The sequence below is a fragment of the Mobula hypostoma genome, chromosome X1 (assembly GCF_963921235.1).
Source record: "Mobula hypostoma chromosome X1, sMobHyp1.1, whole genome shotgun sequence".
Taxonomy (NCBI): domain Eukaryota; kingdom Metazoa; phylum Chordata; class Chondrichthyes; order Myliobatiformes; family Myliobatidae; genus Mobula; species Mobula hypostoma.
Genome location: NC_086128.1, coordinates 48,252,691 through 48,272,540, shown reverse-complemented (window position 1 = coordinate 48,272,540; position 19,850 = coordinate 48,252,691). Strand labels below are relative to the sequence as shown.

The window sequence follows — 19,850 nt, the reverse complement described above, 5'->3', positions numbered from 1 at the left end:
AGAGAAGGCTGAAAGAATTGTCAGAGGAATTTGAAATTTAGTTCCTCTTGCATAAGTGTCAACAAATGTGGATATAGATTTAAGGTGATTCCTGATGAACTAAGGAAATACATTTTATGTACTGATTGGTTAAGATTTGGAGTTCCTGTCTGTTGGCTAAATAGAGATTCAAGTAGCCTTCAAATGGCAACTGCATTGATACATGAGGAAAAGATTCAAAGAATGTCCTGAGTATGCTTAGTTCAGCATAGCAACAGCATGGGCACTGTAATGACTTTGCACTTCAATGGACTTTGTTTTTTTTATTCTGATTATGTTCTTTCTTGTAGAAACCTTACGTTTTTCTTATAAATGCTATTTATCTGATGCTATGAGCCTGTGATGCTGCTGCATGCAAGTTTTTCATTGCATCTGTGCATGCATGTATTTGTACATATGACAAGAAACTCAATTTTGACTTTTTGACTTTGAGTAGAAATTGAGTAGAATCCATTAGATTACTATTCAGAAGAATTTGATGGGTCAAATGTAAATCTTCTGTACTGTGAAACCATAAATGTGACTATATCAACCCACAATTAGAATATATTTCACTCTCTTCTCCACCAGGCCCACAAAACCTGCAGAGTGATCAAAGAAACACCTCTTAAAGGAATAAAACCCATCAAAAGCACAATCCCTTCACCTCAGTCGTGGTTAATGCCCTTGATTAAAAATCACACAGACATGTAAATATGGGGATAGAAAAGGGGTTAAGTGAGAGAGAAATAAAGGAGCAAGAAAAATTAAGCAAAACTCTTGATATCACTAACATTAAACATGTTCTGAAGGAATGAAAGGAAACAGCATTTTTCAAATTTAAGTTTCAGTTTCAGAGAGGTTATTGGCTGATAACTGTGATTTATTTTAAATTTTAAAAATCACCGGAACCTAGCTGTCCCAACTTTTACGAGTGTGTTTATTGGACAACTCCATGACTTCCCATGGAGCTCAATGGAAAATCTTTTGACAAGGTACAATTATATTGTGGCACTGGAAGAACAGAGTGAATCCAACACTTCCACCCTTATCTCTACGTGCATGGACTCTGGATGGTACTGTATAATTTCTTCAACTGCATGCGTAAAAGCTATTAGTGTCACTTTATTCTCAACATGAAACCTGGGTCAATATCTGGAATGAAATTCCAATTTTTAATATATTCTTAGCTTTTGTGCTACACCAGGATACATTTGCTAAAAAGCGCAAATGCTCTGATCCAAGGAGTAGCATGAAGGTTATGGCATAACATACAAAACATGATAAGGTAATAATTAGTGTCTGACAGAACGGGATAGAACCAGTTAGATTAAAAGTCTTGGATGCTTTCATCAGCCTCTAGTATTAGGTTTGCAGAAACTTATTTTAGGACATGGTTATTGAAATTCAATGAGAATATTTTGAAAACATGTTTTAAAAGTTCTCAGAACAACTGAAATTAAGTGAAATTTACAGGAAGATGTTTCCTGCTTGGCATTACTGCCTGCCACACCTCCAACAGTGCCCATAGGCCAGCTGCAGGGTCATCAGCCTCTCACTGATGTTTCACTCCCTTTGTCCTGGTCTCCCTGCCACCCTCTGCAGCTTCCAATGGGGTTAGTTAGTTCCCCAATTTCTGTTCTTTCTCCTCAGCCACAGGCAAAAGCTGTCCTCTTCTGGCTCTTCAGCCAATTCTCTGGTGGCCCTCCTGAGCTTCGCTCCAGTCACTGCCATATCATGGAGTAACCTTGTCGTCGATGCACCGACAAAGCCCCGGTGTCCTACCTCCACAGGGTAGCTGATGGTCCTCCAGCCAGCATCCTTACACTCAGCTGCCAGGTCTGAGCATTTTAGCCTCTTCTGCTCATGGACGGCCTCCACTCCTTCCTCCCATGGGGTGGTTAACACTGTGAGGAGGGCAGTCCTTGTGGTCGTCTGGGCATAGAGTTGTAGTGGAAATTTACATGGGGAACTGTAGCTGTCCAGTTACATGAGATCTGCCCTCATGTTCCACTCCTTACCTAAGGGGAAGAGTCCTGAAGGAGCCCTTGGGTGGCTGCATTCAGCACTCTTACCAGCCTTAACCAATAGGATGAATTGTCATCCCACTGGGGAAAGGCTGCTTCTCACATCCCACCAGCAGGTTTCTAAGATCTCTGCCAACTTTTTAAGGACCTGCTCGTGCTGCCATCAGTAGTTCCCTTGGGACTGGGCAGTCTTGCATTCTGCCAGGATGTGTTGGAGGTTGGCATTGGTGGTATCACACAGGGGACAGCTATCCTCACTACTGAACGACTGATGAAGATTTCGAGGCAGGGCAAGGTATCATAGGTTGCCCTGATGAGGAAGCTGTGTCTGGCTTGGGGGATCTTCCACAGGTCTGACCAGCTGCATGACTGGTTGATGGTGCTCTCTCACGTTGTCCATCTTCCCTGGTGCCCTCTGCTACTGCCCCTGTAGCGCCCCTGCTCTGTTTTTGTCACCTCCTCCACTTCCATAGCTTTCCTCTCTTTCTTCAAGGCCTTGGACCAGGAATGTACTGCCGTCACCCAACCAAGTCCTGCATGTCCAGCCTGGACTCTGCTGACAACCTCTCAATGCTGCAGCCTGCTGATGGCCTGTTCTGCTTCAGCTTGAGCTCTCCATTTACAGCCAGTATCGATTGAGGCATTAGCACTCCTTACCAGCGGGTCGGTGGACTCCCTCAGCTCAACGGCCAGTCAGGTTTTTTCCTGCTTGTACCCCAGGCTGATGGATCTCAATGACAGCTGCAATGTGTTCTTCCCAAAGAGGCCAGTGTCTGAGAAACACTGAGGCCACCTCAGTCATTTCCAAATGTACAATTTGGCTATCCCATTCATCCTCAGGGCATACTTTTCTGTCAATGTAGCTACACAAACCTATGCTGATGAAAACGCCTGTACCTGAACCTGAGGGGTATGTGCACTTTGAGTGGTAACTGAACTCAATTATTGCTGTTCTCCTAACCTGCAGTGTTTGTTCACATTATATGGAATAAGGCCAGAAGAGACAGGGGCAGAATTAGGCTATTTGGCCCATTGAGTCTGCTCCACCATTCGACTATGGCTAATAACTTGTGAAAAACACAAGTTATCCAGTTTCAGAAGTTGAAACAGCCTCTTCAACATAGGCAAATGAAAATATTGAAAATCTGAGAGGACTTTATATAATGTGTGCTTGTATAGTGAATATGGAAAGATGCATTTTCAAGTGGAACAAATCCTCGTGCATGCAACTTAAAATCCATTGAAATATGTGGAAGTTCCCATAACACAATCAATATATTTGAGGGCTGTATTACAAGAAATCATGTTTCAAAATGCATTGTGAATTTGGTGCCGCAGTACCTGAGGAGGATTATTTTAGTTTTATACGACTTATGGCTATAGGCCGGGGTAAGAAAACTCAAGCCAATTTTCCTTTCATTAGGTCATTGAATGCTGGTGGACAGAATAACTGAGAGTAATGTGGAGGAGACATGAATTAGTGTCAGATGCCATGTGTATACTCTGTGGCCAAGTTCACACAAGAATGAAGACTGGCTTCTGCCTTTCTGAGGTTGATGGACTTTACATAAATTGACACCTTAAGAGAAGGAGGAGAAGAAAAAATCTGAAGAGGAACAGAAAACTCTTCTCTATCTATCTCCTGTTTTGCCAGTCACATACATGCAACTATGTTGAGCTGGCCAGATATAACGTTACTTTGGTTGGTTTTAGAGACAGAGGTCTCCAAAAATTGCTTAATTATGAATTTTCGTTTAATTCTAATTTGTTTTTACAAATTTAATTCTAATTTTTTTATTTTGTATGTCTCAACATGTTAATTATGAATGTAATTAAAGCATTTATTTCATTTTCATTACATTGAAACAAATTCAAAATACTGGTCTTGATTCTTGTTCCTCCCCAATCACTCATCTAATTGCTTCTCATTTTCTGTCCATTTTCTGGAACTGGATGAAGTAGCAGTGTAGTTGAAGGTCACAGAATAACCAGAACAGTTGTGCTGCTGTATCTTGCATTTCTCATTTCTTTAAAATTCAACATTTGTCCTACTTGTGACATAGGATATGCATGCACCCTGCCTGGGGAGATAAACACATTTCTATATGCTTAATGAAGGCAACCCAGACAGAATTTGTCATTAATGTAGGGTTTGTCTCATTAATTCTGTGTTTGAGTCAAAGTTTGCATTATCAAACAACTATGTTTCAATTAGAATGTGTTATAAAACTGCCTTCTGCCTATCTTGATGACTGTGATACATTTAGAAAAAGATGAAAACAATTCTCATCTTATACTGCAGATGGTGCTGTTTATGAATTTTTGTCTAACCTACCTCTCTGGCAAGGATTGTTAATCTAAATGGAGTGGATTTTGTTTTGTGTGACAGAAGGTTTGAGTGGATATTCATGTACTCTGCAATTTTATGTCAATGTTTTCACATTTCATATTTTACTGGATGACTGGATGAACTAGGCTTGTACTCGTTGGAATTTAGAAGATTGAGGAGGGATCTGATTGAAACGTATAAAATCCTAAAGGGATTAGACAGGCTAGATGCAGGAAGATTGTTCCCGATGTTGGGGAAGTCCAGAACGAGGGGTCACAGTTTGAGGATAAAGGGGATGCCTTTTAGGACCGAGATTAGGAAAAACTTCTTCACAGAGAGAGTGGTGAATCTGTGGAATTTTCTGCCACAGGAAACAGTTGAGGCCAGTTCATTGGCTATATTTAAGAGGGAGTTAGATATGGCCCTTGTGGCTACGGGTATCAGGGGGTATGGAGGGAAGGCTGGGGCGGGGTTCTGAGTTGGATGATCAGCCATGATCATACTGAATGGTGGTGCAGGCTCGAAGGGCCTAATGGCCTACTCCTGCACCTATTTTCTAGCCCTTTAGCCCATGTTCAACAGTAGCTCTCTGAGCATGGCATCAGTCACATCCCCCACCTATTTCTCCATAAACCATTCCACATAACATTACCTACCACCCATCATTCCTCGCGTGCTCCCCCACCCGTTGGAATACTCCTGCCATCCAGCTATAGTAAGCTGATTAACATACCAGCACATCTTTCGGGTGTGAGAAGAAACAAAACCAATTGGAAGAATCAGATTCAGGTTTAATGTTGTGAAATTTGTTGTTTGCAGCAGCAGTACATTGCAATACATAGTAATAAAACTATGAATTACAATAATAAGTATATATAAAATAAATTAAATAAGTAGTGCAAAGAGAGAGGGAAAACTAGTGAGGAAGTGTTGATGTCCACTCAGAACTGATGGCAGAGGGGAAGAAACTGTTCTTAAAATATTGAGCGTGTGTCTTCAGGCTCTTGTACCTCCTCCTTGATGGTAGCAATGAGAAAGGTCATGTCCTGGGTGATGAGGGTCCTTAATGATGGATGCTGCCTTTTTGAAGTATCGCCTTTGAAAGCATCCCGGATGCCGGGGAGGCGTGTGCCCACAATAGAGCTGGCCGAGTTGGCAACTTTCTGCAGCTTTTTCATATCCTGTGCAGTAGCCCTTCCATACCAGACAGTGATGAAGCCAGTTAGAATGCCCTCCATGGTACATCTGTAGACATGTGCGAGTCTCTTTGGTGTCCTCAAACTCTGAATGAAATACAGCCACTGTTGTGCCTTCTTTGCAATTGTATCAGTATGTTCCACCCAGGATAGATCCTCAGAGAGGCTGACAACCAGGAACTTGAAACTGACCACCTTTTCCATTTCCGATCCCTTGATGATTGCACGTTGTGCGTTCCCTCGACTTAAGTGCAAGGTTGTTATTATGACTCCATTCAACCAGCTGATCTATCTCGCTCCAGTACACCACCTCATCACCATCTGAAATTCTGTCAACAAAAGTTGTGTCATCAGCAAATTTATAGATGGTGTCTGAGCTGTACCGAGTCACACAGTTGTCGGTGTAGAGAGAGTAAAGCAAGGGCTAAACATGTATCCTTGATGTGTGCCAGTGTGGAGATGATATTATTTCTGATCCGCTGACTGTTCCAGGTCGAGTGAGCGGGACTGAAGTAGAACAGCCACGTCTGTGCATCATGATGAGTTAATTAAAAGGCCTACTTCACCTCCTCTGCTTTTGAAAGACTGAACTACCTTGTCTTTACTGTGAAGCTATCGAGCTGCAGCGCTGCATCCGAAATAGCGATGGATAGCCATGTCTCTATGTCATCAAAAGGAGAATATGCAAATTCCTCACAGGTAGCACTCAATGTGAAGATCAAACCCCAAAGCTATGTGGAAGCAATGATTACACCTATGGCATTCTGCCATCCACCACTACCAGTATTTAGGGCAAGTATTTCTGCCTAAAATTTTGGAACTGTTTACACCAAAATATTTTTAAAATGTTATTAATTATTTTTGCGAGTACTCATGGTGCTGATAGCATTCCAATTATAGCAAACAAGATTCGCTCACAGATCCATTGTGGAAGTCAAATATAAAGAAACAGTGTGTGAGTACCCATACCAATTTAGCAGTATGAAACATGGTTGAGTGAACTTGGCCTTTTTTCCTTGGATCAACGGAGGATGAGAGGTGACTTGATCAAGGTGTATAAAATAATGAGGGGCATTGATCGTGTCAATAGCCAGATGCTTTTTTCCAGGGCTGAAATGACTAACACGAGGGGACATAGTTTTAAGGTGCTTGGAAGTAGGTATCGAGGGGATGTCAGGGGTAAGCTTTTTGCGCAGAGAGTGGTAGGTGTGTGGAATGCACTGCCGGCAGCGGTAGTGGAAGCTGATACAATAGAGTCATGTAAGAGCCTCTTAAATAGGTACACAGAGCTCAGAAAAATAGAGGGCTACATGCTAGGGAAATTCTAGGCAGATTCTAGAGTAGGTTACATGGTCAGCACAACATTGTTGGCCGAAGGGCCTGTAATATGCTGTAGATTTCTATGTTCTAAAACAGCTTTCTAAGTACAAACTATGACAATACAACTATAATAGTAACTTAGCTAATTTACATATGCAAATATAAATTTGAAAATCATGGAAGTATTTCTTTTTCACAAAAATCTATAAATATTGTAAATTTAATTTAAAGTTGTGGTCTTGTGTCCAGATTTTAACTGGCTTTTACTAGCTCCTGATTTAAGGGATAGCAAACAGGTCTAGAAAAGCACTTCCTATTTTATTTTTGTCGATAGCTTTGCTATGGTATTAAAGTGTGAGATGATGTTTTATGTTAATCAGATGAGTACTGCATCATTCATTGAGGAATACAATTTCCTGAACTAGAAATTTTTCCAGATACTTTGCACAAATTTAGGATAATTAAGGAACAAATACAAAAATAATATCTGGGTGCAAAATAGTATATTTTGGAAATTAACTCCATACCCAGCATTCTTAGCCATTGTGAAATAACTAACGCATGCACTCTTCATTTAGATAGGCAAAATATGAAATTATAATTCATGGCCAGTCAAATCAATTTGCAAATAAGAATATCATCTCCTTATAATATTTAACTGTGTTTAATTTGTCATTATGTAGTAATCTTTAGGGAGCTGTTCATTCTCCAATTACTTAAGTAATGTAAGTGTTGTATATGGTGAGACTGTGGTATCCTCTGCAACAACGTAATTCCAGTAATATCTCACAGAGCCATGAGCACACCCACAGTTTACTTAAATGTTGCCTTCTGTTTTGCATTTTGGAAAATAAATAAACAGGTGTCCTTGTTGAACTTCATTGTTGTGAAATGTTGTACCCAGATTAATTTTTTAGATTTTAGATTAGATTAGATTCAACTTTATTGTACAGATACAAAGCCAATGAAATGCAGTTATCATCTGACCAGAAATGCAAAGACTAGTGTTATTTACAAAATAACTTTGAATAAAAAGTAAGTGCTACAGCACATAAATATAAAAGTACTGAGACAGTACAATATGGGTGTAATTCTGCTTAGCGCTGTGATGTGAGGTTCAGCAGTGTCACAGCCTCAGGGAAGAAGCTCTTCTTGTGCCTGCTGGTGCAGGAGCGGAGGCTTCTGTAGCGCCTACCGGATGGGAAGAGAGTTAAAAAGTCCATGGTTAGGGTGAGATGCATCCTTGATAATGCTTTTCACCCTGCGCAGGCAGCGTTTACGATAGATATTCTCAATGGTGGGCAATCGGGTGCCGATAATCCACTGGGCAGTTTTCACCATATGCTGGAGTGCTTTGCGGTCCGATACGAGACAATTGCCAGAACCACACTGAGATGCAGTTGGTGAGTATGCTCTCAATGGTACAGCGGTAAAAGTCTGTCAGTATCCTGGGACAGAGGTGAGCTTTCTTGATGCTGCGCAGGAAATAAAGGCACTGTTGCGCCTTTTTGATCAGGATGGAGGAGTTCAGGGACCAGCTGAGATCCTCGGAAATGTGGACACCAAGGAATTTGAAGCTTGATACACGCTCCACTACAGCTCCGTTGATGTAGATGGGGACATGATTGTGGCTCCTAGCATGCCTGAAGTCCACAATGATCTCCTTGGTCTTCTGGGTGTTAAGGGCCAGGTTTTTGTCAGCACACCATGCGGCCAGGTGCTGGACCTTGTCCCTGTAGGCTGTCTCATCATCCGCTCTGATCGGGCCAACCACCGTGGTGTTGTCTGCGAACTTGATTATGGAGTTAGAACCATGTACAGGAACGCAGTCATAGGTGAAAAGGGAGTACAGAAGAGGGCTCAGCATACAGCCCTGAGACATGCCGGTGTTCAGGGTGATAGTGGAGGAGGAGAGATGTCTAACTTAACTGATTGGGGTCTGTTAGTCAGAAAGTCCAAGGTCCAATTGCAGAGGGATGAGCTGATACCAAGCTGGTGAAGTTTGGCGATCAGCTTGGAGGGGATCACAGTATTGAATGCCAAACTAAAGTCACTGAACAGCATTCTGAAGTAAGAGTTGGCGTTGTCCAGGTGAGTCAGGGCAGAGTGAAGTGCCGTGGAGATGGCATCCTCTGTTGACCTGTTGGTCCGATAGGCAAATTGATGGGGGTCCAGGGTAGTGGGCAGACAGGATTTCAGATGTGATAGAACCAGTCTCTCAAATCACTTTGCAATGATGGGGGTGAGTGCAACTGGACGGAAGTCAATTCTTACAAAGGTTATTGAATATTACAGCAGGCAAAGTGATAATAGAATGATAAAATGTGAGAATATAGAGCAAACTTTACTGAGCAGTAATACTGCAATGCAAAGCTTATTGAACTGTCATATAGGCCGTCATTTCAGATATGGACCTTTACCATTGCCAGGTCTGCTAGATAGTACTTGACCTGCTGAGTAGCAATTTCTGTTTTCATTTCAGATTTCCAGCATTTTACTTTTTGTTCAAAATCACCTCTCTGGTACATGTCCAGTAATAAAATTAGCAGATCAAAATATAATTCATGTTGTGTATGTCATATTGTTGTAAAAGCAATATGCAGGGCAACTTCTAGTGCATCTTACGGTTGAACAGGCTTATTCATGGCTATTTTGCAGATTGCTCGTTCATAATTATCGGTGGCATGGAAACAAACACCTGATAAAACTTCTTCAAAAGAATATAGAATTTTCAGCATAATAGGCCTAACTGTCATCTGCAGTATGCAGCATTTTCTGCCTGATTACAGCAGTTTGGTCTGTTATTAGAATCTCTCAAGATCAAAGATAACTAGCTTTCACTAATATTGTTGGGTTCTAAGGTAACTGATGAGAAAGAAGGGGGAGTCATGAACTCTTCCATGTATGCAGCAAGGGATGTCCGATGGGTGATTTATGAGGTGGTGCACTCCTTCCACCATATTCTTACAGGTTCTCTGTTCTCCCAGTGCAGGAAGATGAGATTCTCAGTACCATCCAAATACTCCTTCTTTTGAGCAGAACTTCCAACTGTCATTGGGGACATTCAACTATTTCAAAGAGGTTTAAGAATACCTCAACAGAAACCGGTCCTACCTGTTTGCCCAACACGCACAAACTCCTGGTGGAACGCAGCAGGCCAGGCAGCATCCACAGGAAGAAGTACAGTCGACGTTTTGGGCCGAGACCCTTCGTCCTGACTTGAATTTCCAGCATCTGCAGATTTCTTCATGTTTGCTACCTGTTTGCCCTGTGGTTTTTGCAGAATGTAACTTGGAAGTCCAACCAAGTTGTAAAAGTAAACTATGTACATACTGTACATTGGTGTAGATCAGGAAATGCTGAGAGGATTGTTTCAACATATGGGTGTTAATTAAACATCACCCTGCTTCGTTCTATGAATATTTAGTCTTCAGCGTGTGCTATGCACTATTACAACAATTAAATTGTGGATAATGTGCACGGAATGAGTTACTCTAAGTGTGCAGTCCAATTTTGAGACATGGAATCATAAAACTTAGACCATAAGACATTGAAACAGAACTAGGCCATTGCAAATATCACTCCATTCTGTAAGAAGGGAGGGAGGCAGAAGAGACAAAATTATGGGCCAGCTCCACTAATTCATCATGGTTGATTTATTATCCTTCTCAACCCCATTCTCCTGCCTTCTTCCTGGAACCTTTGACACCCTTGACTAATCAAGAACCCACCAATCTCCACTTTAAATAAGCCCAATGACTTGGCCTCCACAGCTGTCTGTGATAATGAATTCCACAGATTTACCACCTTCTGGCTTATGAACTTCCTCCTCATCTCTGTTCTAAATGGACATCCCTCTATTCTGAAATGGTACCCTCTGGTCAGAAACTCCTCCACAATAAGAAACACCCTCTCCACATCCATTCTGTCTGGACCTTTCAATATTTGATAGGTTTCAAAGAGATCTCTCCTCATTCTTCTAAACTCCAGCAAGTACAGGCCCAGAGCCATTAAACAATCTTCACATGTTAACCCTTTCATTCCTGGAATCATTCTCGTGAACCTCTCTGAACCTTCTCCAATGTCAACACAACCCCTCTTAGATAAGGGGCCCAAAACTGCTGACAATACTCCAAGTGAGGCCTCACCAGTGCCTTCTAAAGCCTCAGCATTACATCCTTGCTTTTATATTCTAGTCCACTCAAAATAAAGGCTAACATTGCATTTGCCTTCCTCACCACCGACTCAACCTGCAAGTCAACCTTTAGGGAATCCTGCATGAGGACTTTTAAGTCCCTTTGCACCTCAGATTTTAACATTTTCTATCCACTTAGAAAATAGTCTACACTTTTATTCCTTCTCCCAAAGTGCATGACCACACACTTTCCGACACTGTATTCCATCTGCCACTTCTTTGTCCATTCTCCTAATCTGTCTAAATCCTTCTGCAGCCTCCCTGCTTCCTCAACACTACTTACCCCTCCACCTATCTTCCTATCATATGCTAACTTGGCCACAAAGTCATCAATTCCATCATCCAAATCATAGGCATATAAGGTAAAAAGAATCAGTGCCAACACAGACCCTTGCAGAACACCAAACACTAGTCACCAGCAACTAACCAGAAAAGCCTCCTTCTACTCCCAGTCTGTTAATCAGCCAATCCTCTATCTATCCTAGTATCTTGTAGTGGTAGGTAATAGTGCTCCTCCTGTGCCACTCAGTTAGCCTCTCCCACATGGGACGAGTTCACATACTGTACGAGTAGCATTATCAATAAAGTTCAGTTGAATATCCTGCATACTGGCGTTCTGGTGTGCTGTGCACCATTTCTCAATAACGAACACAACATGGTATCAGAACTGGTTGATCACTGAGGAATTAGTGCTACAGACCAATGGATATTCCCAACAAGAAAGAATTTACAGTAGGACTGTTTTTGTTCATCAGGTCTTACTGGAGGGTCTTGGCCTGAAATGTCAACTGTACTCTTTTCCATAGATGCTACCTGGTCTGCTGAGTTCCTCCAACATTGTATGTGTGTGTTGCTTGGATTTCCAGTATCTGTAGATTTTCTCTTGTTTGAAATTCACACTGAGTTGAAAAAGGACCAAATCTGCAGCAAGGTCATGCAACACTGTGAGCATGGATGGCCAGCTGTTCCAATAAGAGCTCACAAACTCAGACCATACTGGCTTGAAAAAGACACACTCACCATTCTTGATGGTTTGCTGCTAAAGGGTTCTAGACACACCATTCCTGCTTCTACACATGCCAAAATCATCAGTCAAATCCACCAAGGATATTGAAAAATGTCACTTCATCTGGTCTGAGCACACAGCTGGGAGATTATGTAAAGCAATGTGAAGCATGCAGAAAAATGCATGATATCATGTTGAACCTTACTGTCCCACAGAATTCCCAGACCCTCCACGGCAAATTTTTAAAAAAGAGTTCTAATGTTGAAAACATTTCACAAAATGAGACTGTTCTTAAAAAAAAGGAATTGGTGAAAATAAGGAGGAAAACAAGTACAGTGAGAGACCGTTAAAAATAAAAAGAAAGACAGTTATAATGTTGGCAATTCTTTTTTATGTTTATGTAAGGAGCTCAAGTTACATGTTATGTGTAAAGTGAAAACTGAGTTGCTCAATTTCAGTGATTATAATTTCAATGTAGTTCTGTGGACAAAAAGTACATACCTAGTTTTCCTTTTTTCCCAAGAAGGGGAGATGTTGTGGTAGTTAATATTGCTACTCCTATGCTACTCAGTTAGCCACTCCCACATGGGAGGAGTTCACATACTGTACAAGCAGTATTATCAATAAAGTTCAGGTGAATATCCTGTGTGCTGGCATCCTGGAGTGTGACTCTGCACTATCCCTCAGTATCAATCACAACATCCACAATCTCTTCAGCTGCCTCTTTCAGAAACCTGAGGTGTAGTCCATCTGGTCCAGGTGACTTATCTACCTAGAGGACTTTCAGCTTCACAAGCACCTTATCCCTAATAATAGCAACTGCACTCACTTCCACCCCCTGACATTCTTGAACTTATAGCATACTGTTAGTGTCTTCCACACTGAAGACTGATGCAAGATACCTATTCAGTTCATCCGCCATTTCTTTGTCCCTCATTACAACCTCTCCAGCATAATTTTCCAGCGGTCCGATATCTTCTCTCGCCTCTCTTTTATTCTTTTTATATCTGAAAAAACTTTTGGTATCCTCCTTGATATTATTAGCTACTTTACCTTCATAGTTCATCTTTTCCTCCTTATGGTATTTTTAGTTGCCTTCTGTTGGCTTTTAAAAGCCTCCCAATCCTCTAACTTCACGCTAATTTTTGCTCTATTATATGCCCTCTCTTTTGCTTTTATGTTGCCTTTGACTTCCCTTGTCAGCCACAGTTGCATCATGCTGCCTTAAGAATACTTCTTCTTTGGAATGTATCTATCCTGCGCTTTCCAAATTGCTCCCAGAAACCCCAGCCACTGCTGCTCTGCTGTCATTCCTGCGAGTGTCTCCTTCCATTCAACTTTGGCATGTCTCTGTAATTCCCTTTACTCCACTGTAATACTGATGCATTTGACTTTAGCTTCTTCCTCTCAAATTGTAGGATGAATTCCATCATATTAAGATCACTGTCTCTTCTGGGTTCCTTTACCTTAAGCTCAGTAATCAAATCCAGTCCATTACTCAACACCTAATCCAGAGTAGCCTTTTGCCTAGTGGGCTCAACCAGAAGCTGCTCTAAAAAGCTATATTATCACAACCATGGACCCTGCTGTGGGGTCTATGCACCTGTGCAGGTGGGTTGCGGAACAGATTTGGCAATCATTGCTTGCACTGTTGTGTTGGCAATAACTTTCAGTTTGAGAGTCTTAGTTCATGGCCTGCCATTTATTATTATTTTTTCTTTTTCTTCAAAAGGGGTTGGGAAGATGTTGGAGTCGATTATTAAGGATGAGGTCTCAGGGTACTTGGAGACACATGATAAAACAGGCCGTAGTCGGCATGGTTTCCTCAAGGAAAAATCTTGCCTAACACATCTGTTGGAATTCTTTGAAGAAATAACAAGCAGGATAGACAAAGGAGAATTGGTTGATGTTGTGTACTTGGATTTTCAGAAGGCCTTTGACAAGGTGCCACTCACGAGGCTGCTTAACAAGCTACGAGCCCATGGTATTACAGGGAAAATTCTACAATGGATAAAGCAGTGGCTGATTAGCAAGAGAGCCTTCTCTGGCTGGCTGCCAGTGACTAGTGGTGTTCCACAGGGGTCTGTGTTAGGACCGATTCTTTTTATGTTCTAGGTCAATGACTTGGATGATGGAATTGATAGCCTTGTTGCAAAGTTTGTAAACATTATGAAGATAGTGGGAGGGGCAGGTAGTTTTGAGGAAGTAGAGAAGCTACAGAAGATTAGGAGAATGAGCAAAGAAATGACAGATGAAATACAGTGTTGGAAAGTGTATGGCCATGCATTTTGGGAGAAGAAATGTAAGGGTTGACTATTTTCTAAATGGAGAGAAAATACATAAATATGAGGTGCAATTTGATTTGGGAGTCGTTGTGCAGGATTCCCTAAAGGTTAATTTGCAGGTTGAGCCTGTGGTAAGGAAGGCAACTACAATGTTAGCATTAATTTCAAAAGGACTAGACTATAAAAGCAAGGATGTAATGTTGAAACTTTATAAAGCACTGGTGAGGCCTCATTTAGAGTATTGTGAGCAGTTCTGGGCCCCTTATCATAGAAAGGATGTGCTGAAACTGGAGAGGGTTCAAAGGAGGTTCACAAAAATGATTCCAGGATTGAATGGTTTGTCATATGAAGAGCATTTGATGGCTCTCCTCCTATATTCACTGGAATTCAGAAGAATAAGGGGTGACTTCATTGAAACCTATTGAATGATGTAAGTTTTGATAGAGTGGATATGGAGAGGATGTTTCCTATGGTGGGAAATCTAAGATCAGAGGACACAGCCTCAGAGTAGAGGGGCATCCTTTTAGAACAGAGATGAGGAGGAATTTCTTTAGCCAGCAAATCGTGGAAGTGGAATTCTTTGCCACAGACAGCTGTGGAGGCCATCTTTATGTATATTTAAGGCAGAGGTTGATAGATTCTTGATTGGTCAGGGCATGACAGGAGATTGGGGTTGAGTGGAAAATTGGATCAGCCCTGATGAAATGACTCATTGAGCTTAATTCAATGACTCAATGGCTTAATTCAGCTCCTATATCTTTTGGGCTTATGGTCTAAATTTTGCAAGAGTTGCCATTAAAGTCAGTGAACTGTTGACCTGCTTCAATCTCTTTCTCTCTCCGCACTTGGGGCATACCCACACAACTTGTCAGTTTGTTACCTAAAACACCTAAATGTGGGGGGGGGGGGGGGCTACTGTACAGGATCGAAAGAAGCTACAGAAAGTTGTAAAATTAGTCAGCTCCATCTTGGGTGCTAGCCTCCGTAGTATCCAAGACATCTTCAAAGAGCTGTGACTCAGAAAGGAGGTGTCCATTATTAAGGCCCTGGTCACCCAGAACATGCTGTCTTCTCACTGTTAGCCATCAGAAGAAGGTACAGAAGCCTGAAGGCACACACTCAGTGATTCAGGAATAGATTCATCCCCTCTGCCATCCGATTCCTAAATGGACATTAAACCCATGAAACAACATACACAAAATGCTGGAGGCCAGGCAGCATCTGTGGAAAAAAATACATTTGGTGCTTCAGTCTCCATGAACACTACCTCACTTTTTTATATTATATTTTTGCACTATTTTTTATTTAAACTTTTTTAATATATATATTTACTGTAATAGATTTGCTTATTTTTTCTATATTATCATGTATTGCATTTTACTGCTGCTGCTAAGTTAACAAATTTTACGACATATAGCAATGATATTAAACTTGATTCTGATTCTGATTCTTTTTCTGACTTCCTTAGAAGTTTGTGAAGATTCAGCGTGACATCTAAAGCTTGGACAAACTTGTATAGATGTGTGGTGGAGAGTACATTAACTGGCTGCATCACAGCCTGGTATGGAAACACCAATGACCTGGAATGGAAAATCCTATAAAAGCTAATGGATATGGCACAGTCCATCATTGGTAAAGCCCTCCCCACCACTGAGCACATCTAAATGGAACATTGTCGCAGGAAAGCAGCATCCATCTTCAGGGACCCCTACCACCCAGGACATGCTCTATTCTCATTGCTACTATCTGGAAGAAGGCACAGGAGCCTCAGGGCTCACACCACCAGGTTCAGGAACAATTATTACCCCTCAACCATCAGGCTCTTGAACCAGAGGGGATAAATTCACTTCCCCCCCAACACTGAACTTTTCCCACATCCTCTGGACTCACTTTCAATGACTCTTCATCTTATGTTCTCGATATTTGCTGCTGATTTATTTATTATTATTGTTGTTTTTCATTTTGTATTTGCACAGTTTGTTGCCTTTTGCACACTGGTTGTGTGCCCATCCTGTTGGGTGCGGTCTTTCATTGATTCTATTATAGTTTGGAATTTATTTTGTATGCCCGCAAGAAAATGAATCTCAGAGTTGTGTATGGTAACATATATGTACTTTGATAATAAATTTACTTTTGCTTTGAACTTGAACTTTGTTTTTACTCTGTAGGAGGCAACACAAGGCCTGCCACAGCAATCGTGCATCTTTCTATGATTCCAGTTTGGTCCGGAATTGTCACTTTGCATTTGAGATAACTTTCTGGAGGTTGTACCTGGATCGCTAGTACTTTACTTCGTCACCAGACCTGTACACCACTGATCTGGGTGTCAGCAGATTGCAGGTCTCTTGGTTCATTCTGGGCTTCTGGTGTCATATAATCTGGACATCTCTTTCATGTTCACAGAGTCTCCTGTCTGTCCTCTAACTATAAAATACCTTATTACTACTGCACTCTATATCTTCCTCTTTCCTTCTGAGCCACAGAGCCAGACTCAGTGCTAGAGGTCTGGTCGCAGCTGACCACCCCACCCACCCCACAACCGTATTTAAAGTGCTATACTTATTACTGTACTCTGCCACTGGCTGTGCATTTCCCTTCCCTGTCTTGACAGTCACCAGGTACCTGCCCTCTGGGGACTTTGGGGTGACTACCTCCCTATAGCTCTTATCTATCACCTCTTCATTCTCCTGTATGAACCGAAGGTCATCCACATGCAGCTCCAGTTCCTTAGCACAGTCTCTAAGGAGCTCCTGCTCAATGCACTTCTTGCAGATGTAGTTTTCAGGGAGACTGGAGGTCTCCCAGAGTTCCCACATCTCACATGAAGAACATACCACTAATCCTGGATCCATTATCAACACACTAGCTATGTAGTAATAGACAAAGAAGAAGAAAAAATATCTGACTAGAGACTTATTTAGAGCCTCCACCTGTTCTTGCCCAAGCCTGTTGAGCAGCAAATTGCATCACAGAAAGGTGTCATTTGCTCCACAGTGCTTATTGACTATGTACATAAACTACAGTACATGGTTTCACTTTGTTCTTACTCTATCTTACTTTTTAGTTTTTCCTCTAATTTCCTTAAATTAAATAATTTCAGTAGATATATCAGACGAAGTTTTCCATAGGTAACTATGGAGCTATATGAAATTATTTTTCTACCCTCACCCTTTGTACTTGTACATATCCCAATATTTGTTTTTAGTATCTTCATATTGGAAGTAAATCAGTTTGTATCTTCTCAAATCTTTTCAAAATTTTGCATTAAACTTTTAAATTCTTTAAGAATCTGCATAAATGCATTATAAAAAGTGTAGCAGTAATATGCCATACCATTACATGGATACTTGGATAAATGATTTAATGGCTGATAGGGGAAGGTAGGGCCTCCACTCTAATGCAGATATATAAGACTATCAGGAATAACATGAAGATATTAAGCAAGAATACAGTTCCATAATGCAGCTGGGAGAATTGCTTTTTGGTGAGTCAGAGAATAATGCAAAAGAGTTCTTTTCAGTGGTGATTGTTGCAAATGAACCATCGCGTAGGAATAATTATTGCCCAAACCTACTCTGCTGTGTTTCTTTACATTGTAGATGAATATTATGGGAGGGAATGGGAATAATTACAGAATTATCTCACTAGACTTGGCATTATTATTTGTGTCGGAACTTCCAGAACATTTTTGTACTCAGTATGTGCAGCTTCACAGCTATTACCTTTCTGTTTGCTTCAGGGATGTCTTCACGATTACCATAATTGCACTCTGCAGGAAAGAAGCAACTCAGCCATCTAACCACATCCTGCACTATGCACAGAATAGCTTTTTTTAATAAAGTGTAAGGATTAAAAAAAACATATTTGTTCATTTGTACTAAAGCATAAAATGCAGCTGTATTCATATTTAAAAATCACTTAACTCAGCATTATGTTTGTATATAAAGTTCTCCAGCATCATGCATATATCACTTAATGTTACCGGTGTAAAATCAGAAGATAGTAGCTTCTGGATAGAATGATGGTGACATGATAGTAAACTGTGTCACTGAAATGTCCTTTCCTGTTATGAACAATTCTCCAGCCTTTGCTGATACTGTGGAAGGCATCATTTGGTTGATTGGCTCCCTATTGTAATGTATTGTGTGAGTATTCGTAGCGTCAGAGTGCGTATGACGTCAGGACATGGAGAAGTAAAAATGGAAGTCTGGTGAATAAACGTGGTTGTTCAATCTACAGCGGTGTTAGAGTCACATCAATATTACATGGTGTCAGAAGAAATCACAAAAAAAGGAAGATAGAGAAGACAGGTAAAAGATGTCACAGTTACAGCCACCGTCAGGTTTAAGCCTACAAGGTAATCTTGCTGAGAACTGGAAAATATGGATCCAGAAGTTTGAGCTGTTCTGCACCGCTAACGTCGTAGCTGAAAAGACGGAGAAAGTGCAATGTGTTACGTTTCTGCATGTGGCGGGAGAAGAGGCAATAAAGATTTGCAATACGTTTGTCTTCCAAGATGATGGCAAGAAAAAATTGAAGTGTTGAAGAAAAAGTTTCAAGATTATTGTGAACTGAGAAAAAACCTACCGTACATCCGACACAAATTTTTCACGAGGGATCAAGGACCAATAGAGACCATAGACGCCTATGTAACAGATTTGAAGAGCAAGGCAAAAGACTGTGAGTTCGGACAACTGCATGACTCTTTAATACGTGACAGGATTGTATGCGGCATACGAGATGATCAAGCAAGAGGCAGGCTATTGAGAGAGGCGGATCTTACATTAGAAAAGGCAATTGATGTTTGTTGTGCCAGCGAGATCACGTTAAGTCAGGTTAAAGTGCTGAATGAAGAGATTGAAGTGCACAAAATAAAAACTGTGAAAACTGACAAGAGTAGGATAAAGCCAGCTCCACAGGATGATCAAAAGGAAGTTAACTGCAACAGATGTGGTTATAAACATGGATACAGAAAATATCCAGCCTTTGGTCAGACATGCAAGTTATGCCAGAAAAGAAATCACTTTGCAAAGGTGTGCAGATCGAAGGAGCACACAAGGAAAATGCATGCTGTGGAACAGAGTGAGAGCAACAGTGACATGTTCAATGGCACAGTTGAAGCGGAACAGGAGGTATGCATCAACAATATTGACAATGCAGAGATGGAGGATGAAGATGATTGGACTCAAGATCTGATAATAAACAGGAGGAATGTGACATTTAAGCTTGACACTGGGGCAAAGGGCAATGTAATGTCAGCAGAAACATTCAACTCACTGGACATCAGAGGAAGACTGAGAAAATTCACCTGCAAGCTTGTTGCATATTTCGGCCACTGGACAAAAAAAGCACTCACCTGTGTGGGTCAACAATACAAGATCGAGTTTGAAATAGTACAGCAACATGTTCCAGCAATACTGGGCAAAGCAACATGCACAAAGCTAGGCCTGGTAAAACAAATCTATGGTGTTGAA

General features: G+C 41.2%; 1 protein-coding gene across 1 annotated transcript in view; it reads left to right on the top strand.

Moving 5' to 3' along the window:
* Positions 1 to 16,242, top strand: part of LOC134340607 (acid-sensing ion channel 2-like) — a 475,200-nt gene extending 458,958 nt beyond the window's left edge. The window contains exon 2 of the mRNA XM_063038047.1: positions 15,845 to 16,242. Coding sequence (XP_062894117.1) covers positions 15,845 to 15,874 — 30 coding nt within the window. The 3' untranslated portion in view covers positions 15,875 to 16,242. The remainder of the gene's footprint in view (positions 1 to 15,844) is intronic.
* Positions 16,243 to 19,850: the final 3,608 nt, after the last annotated feature.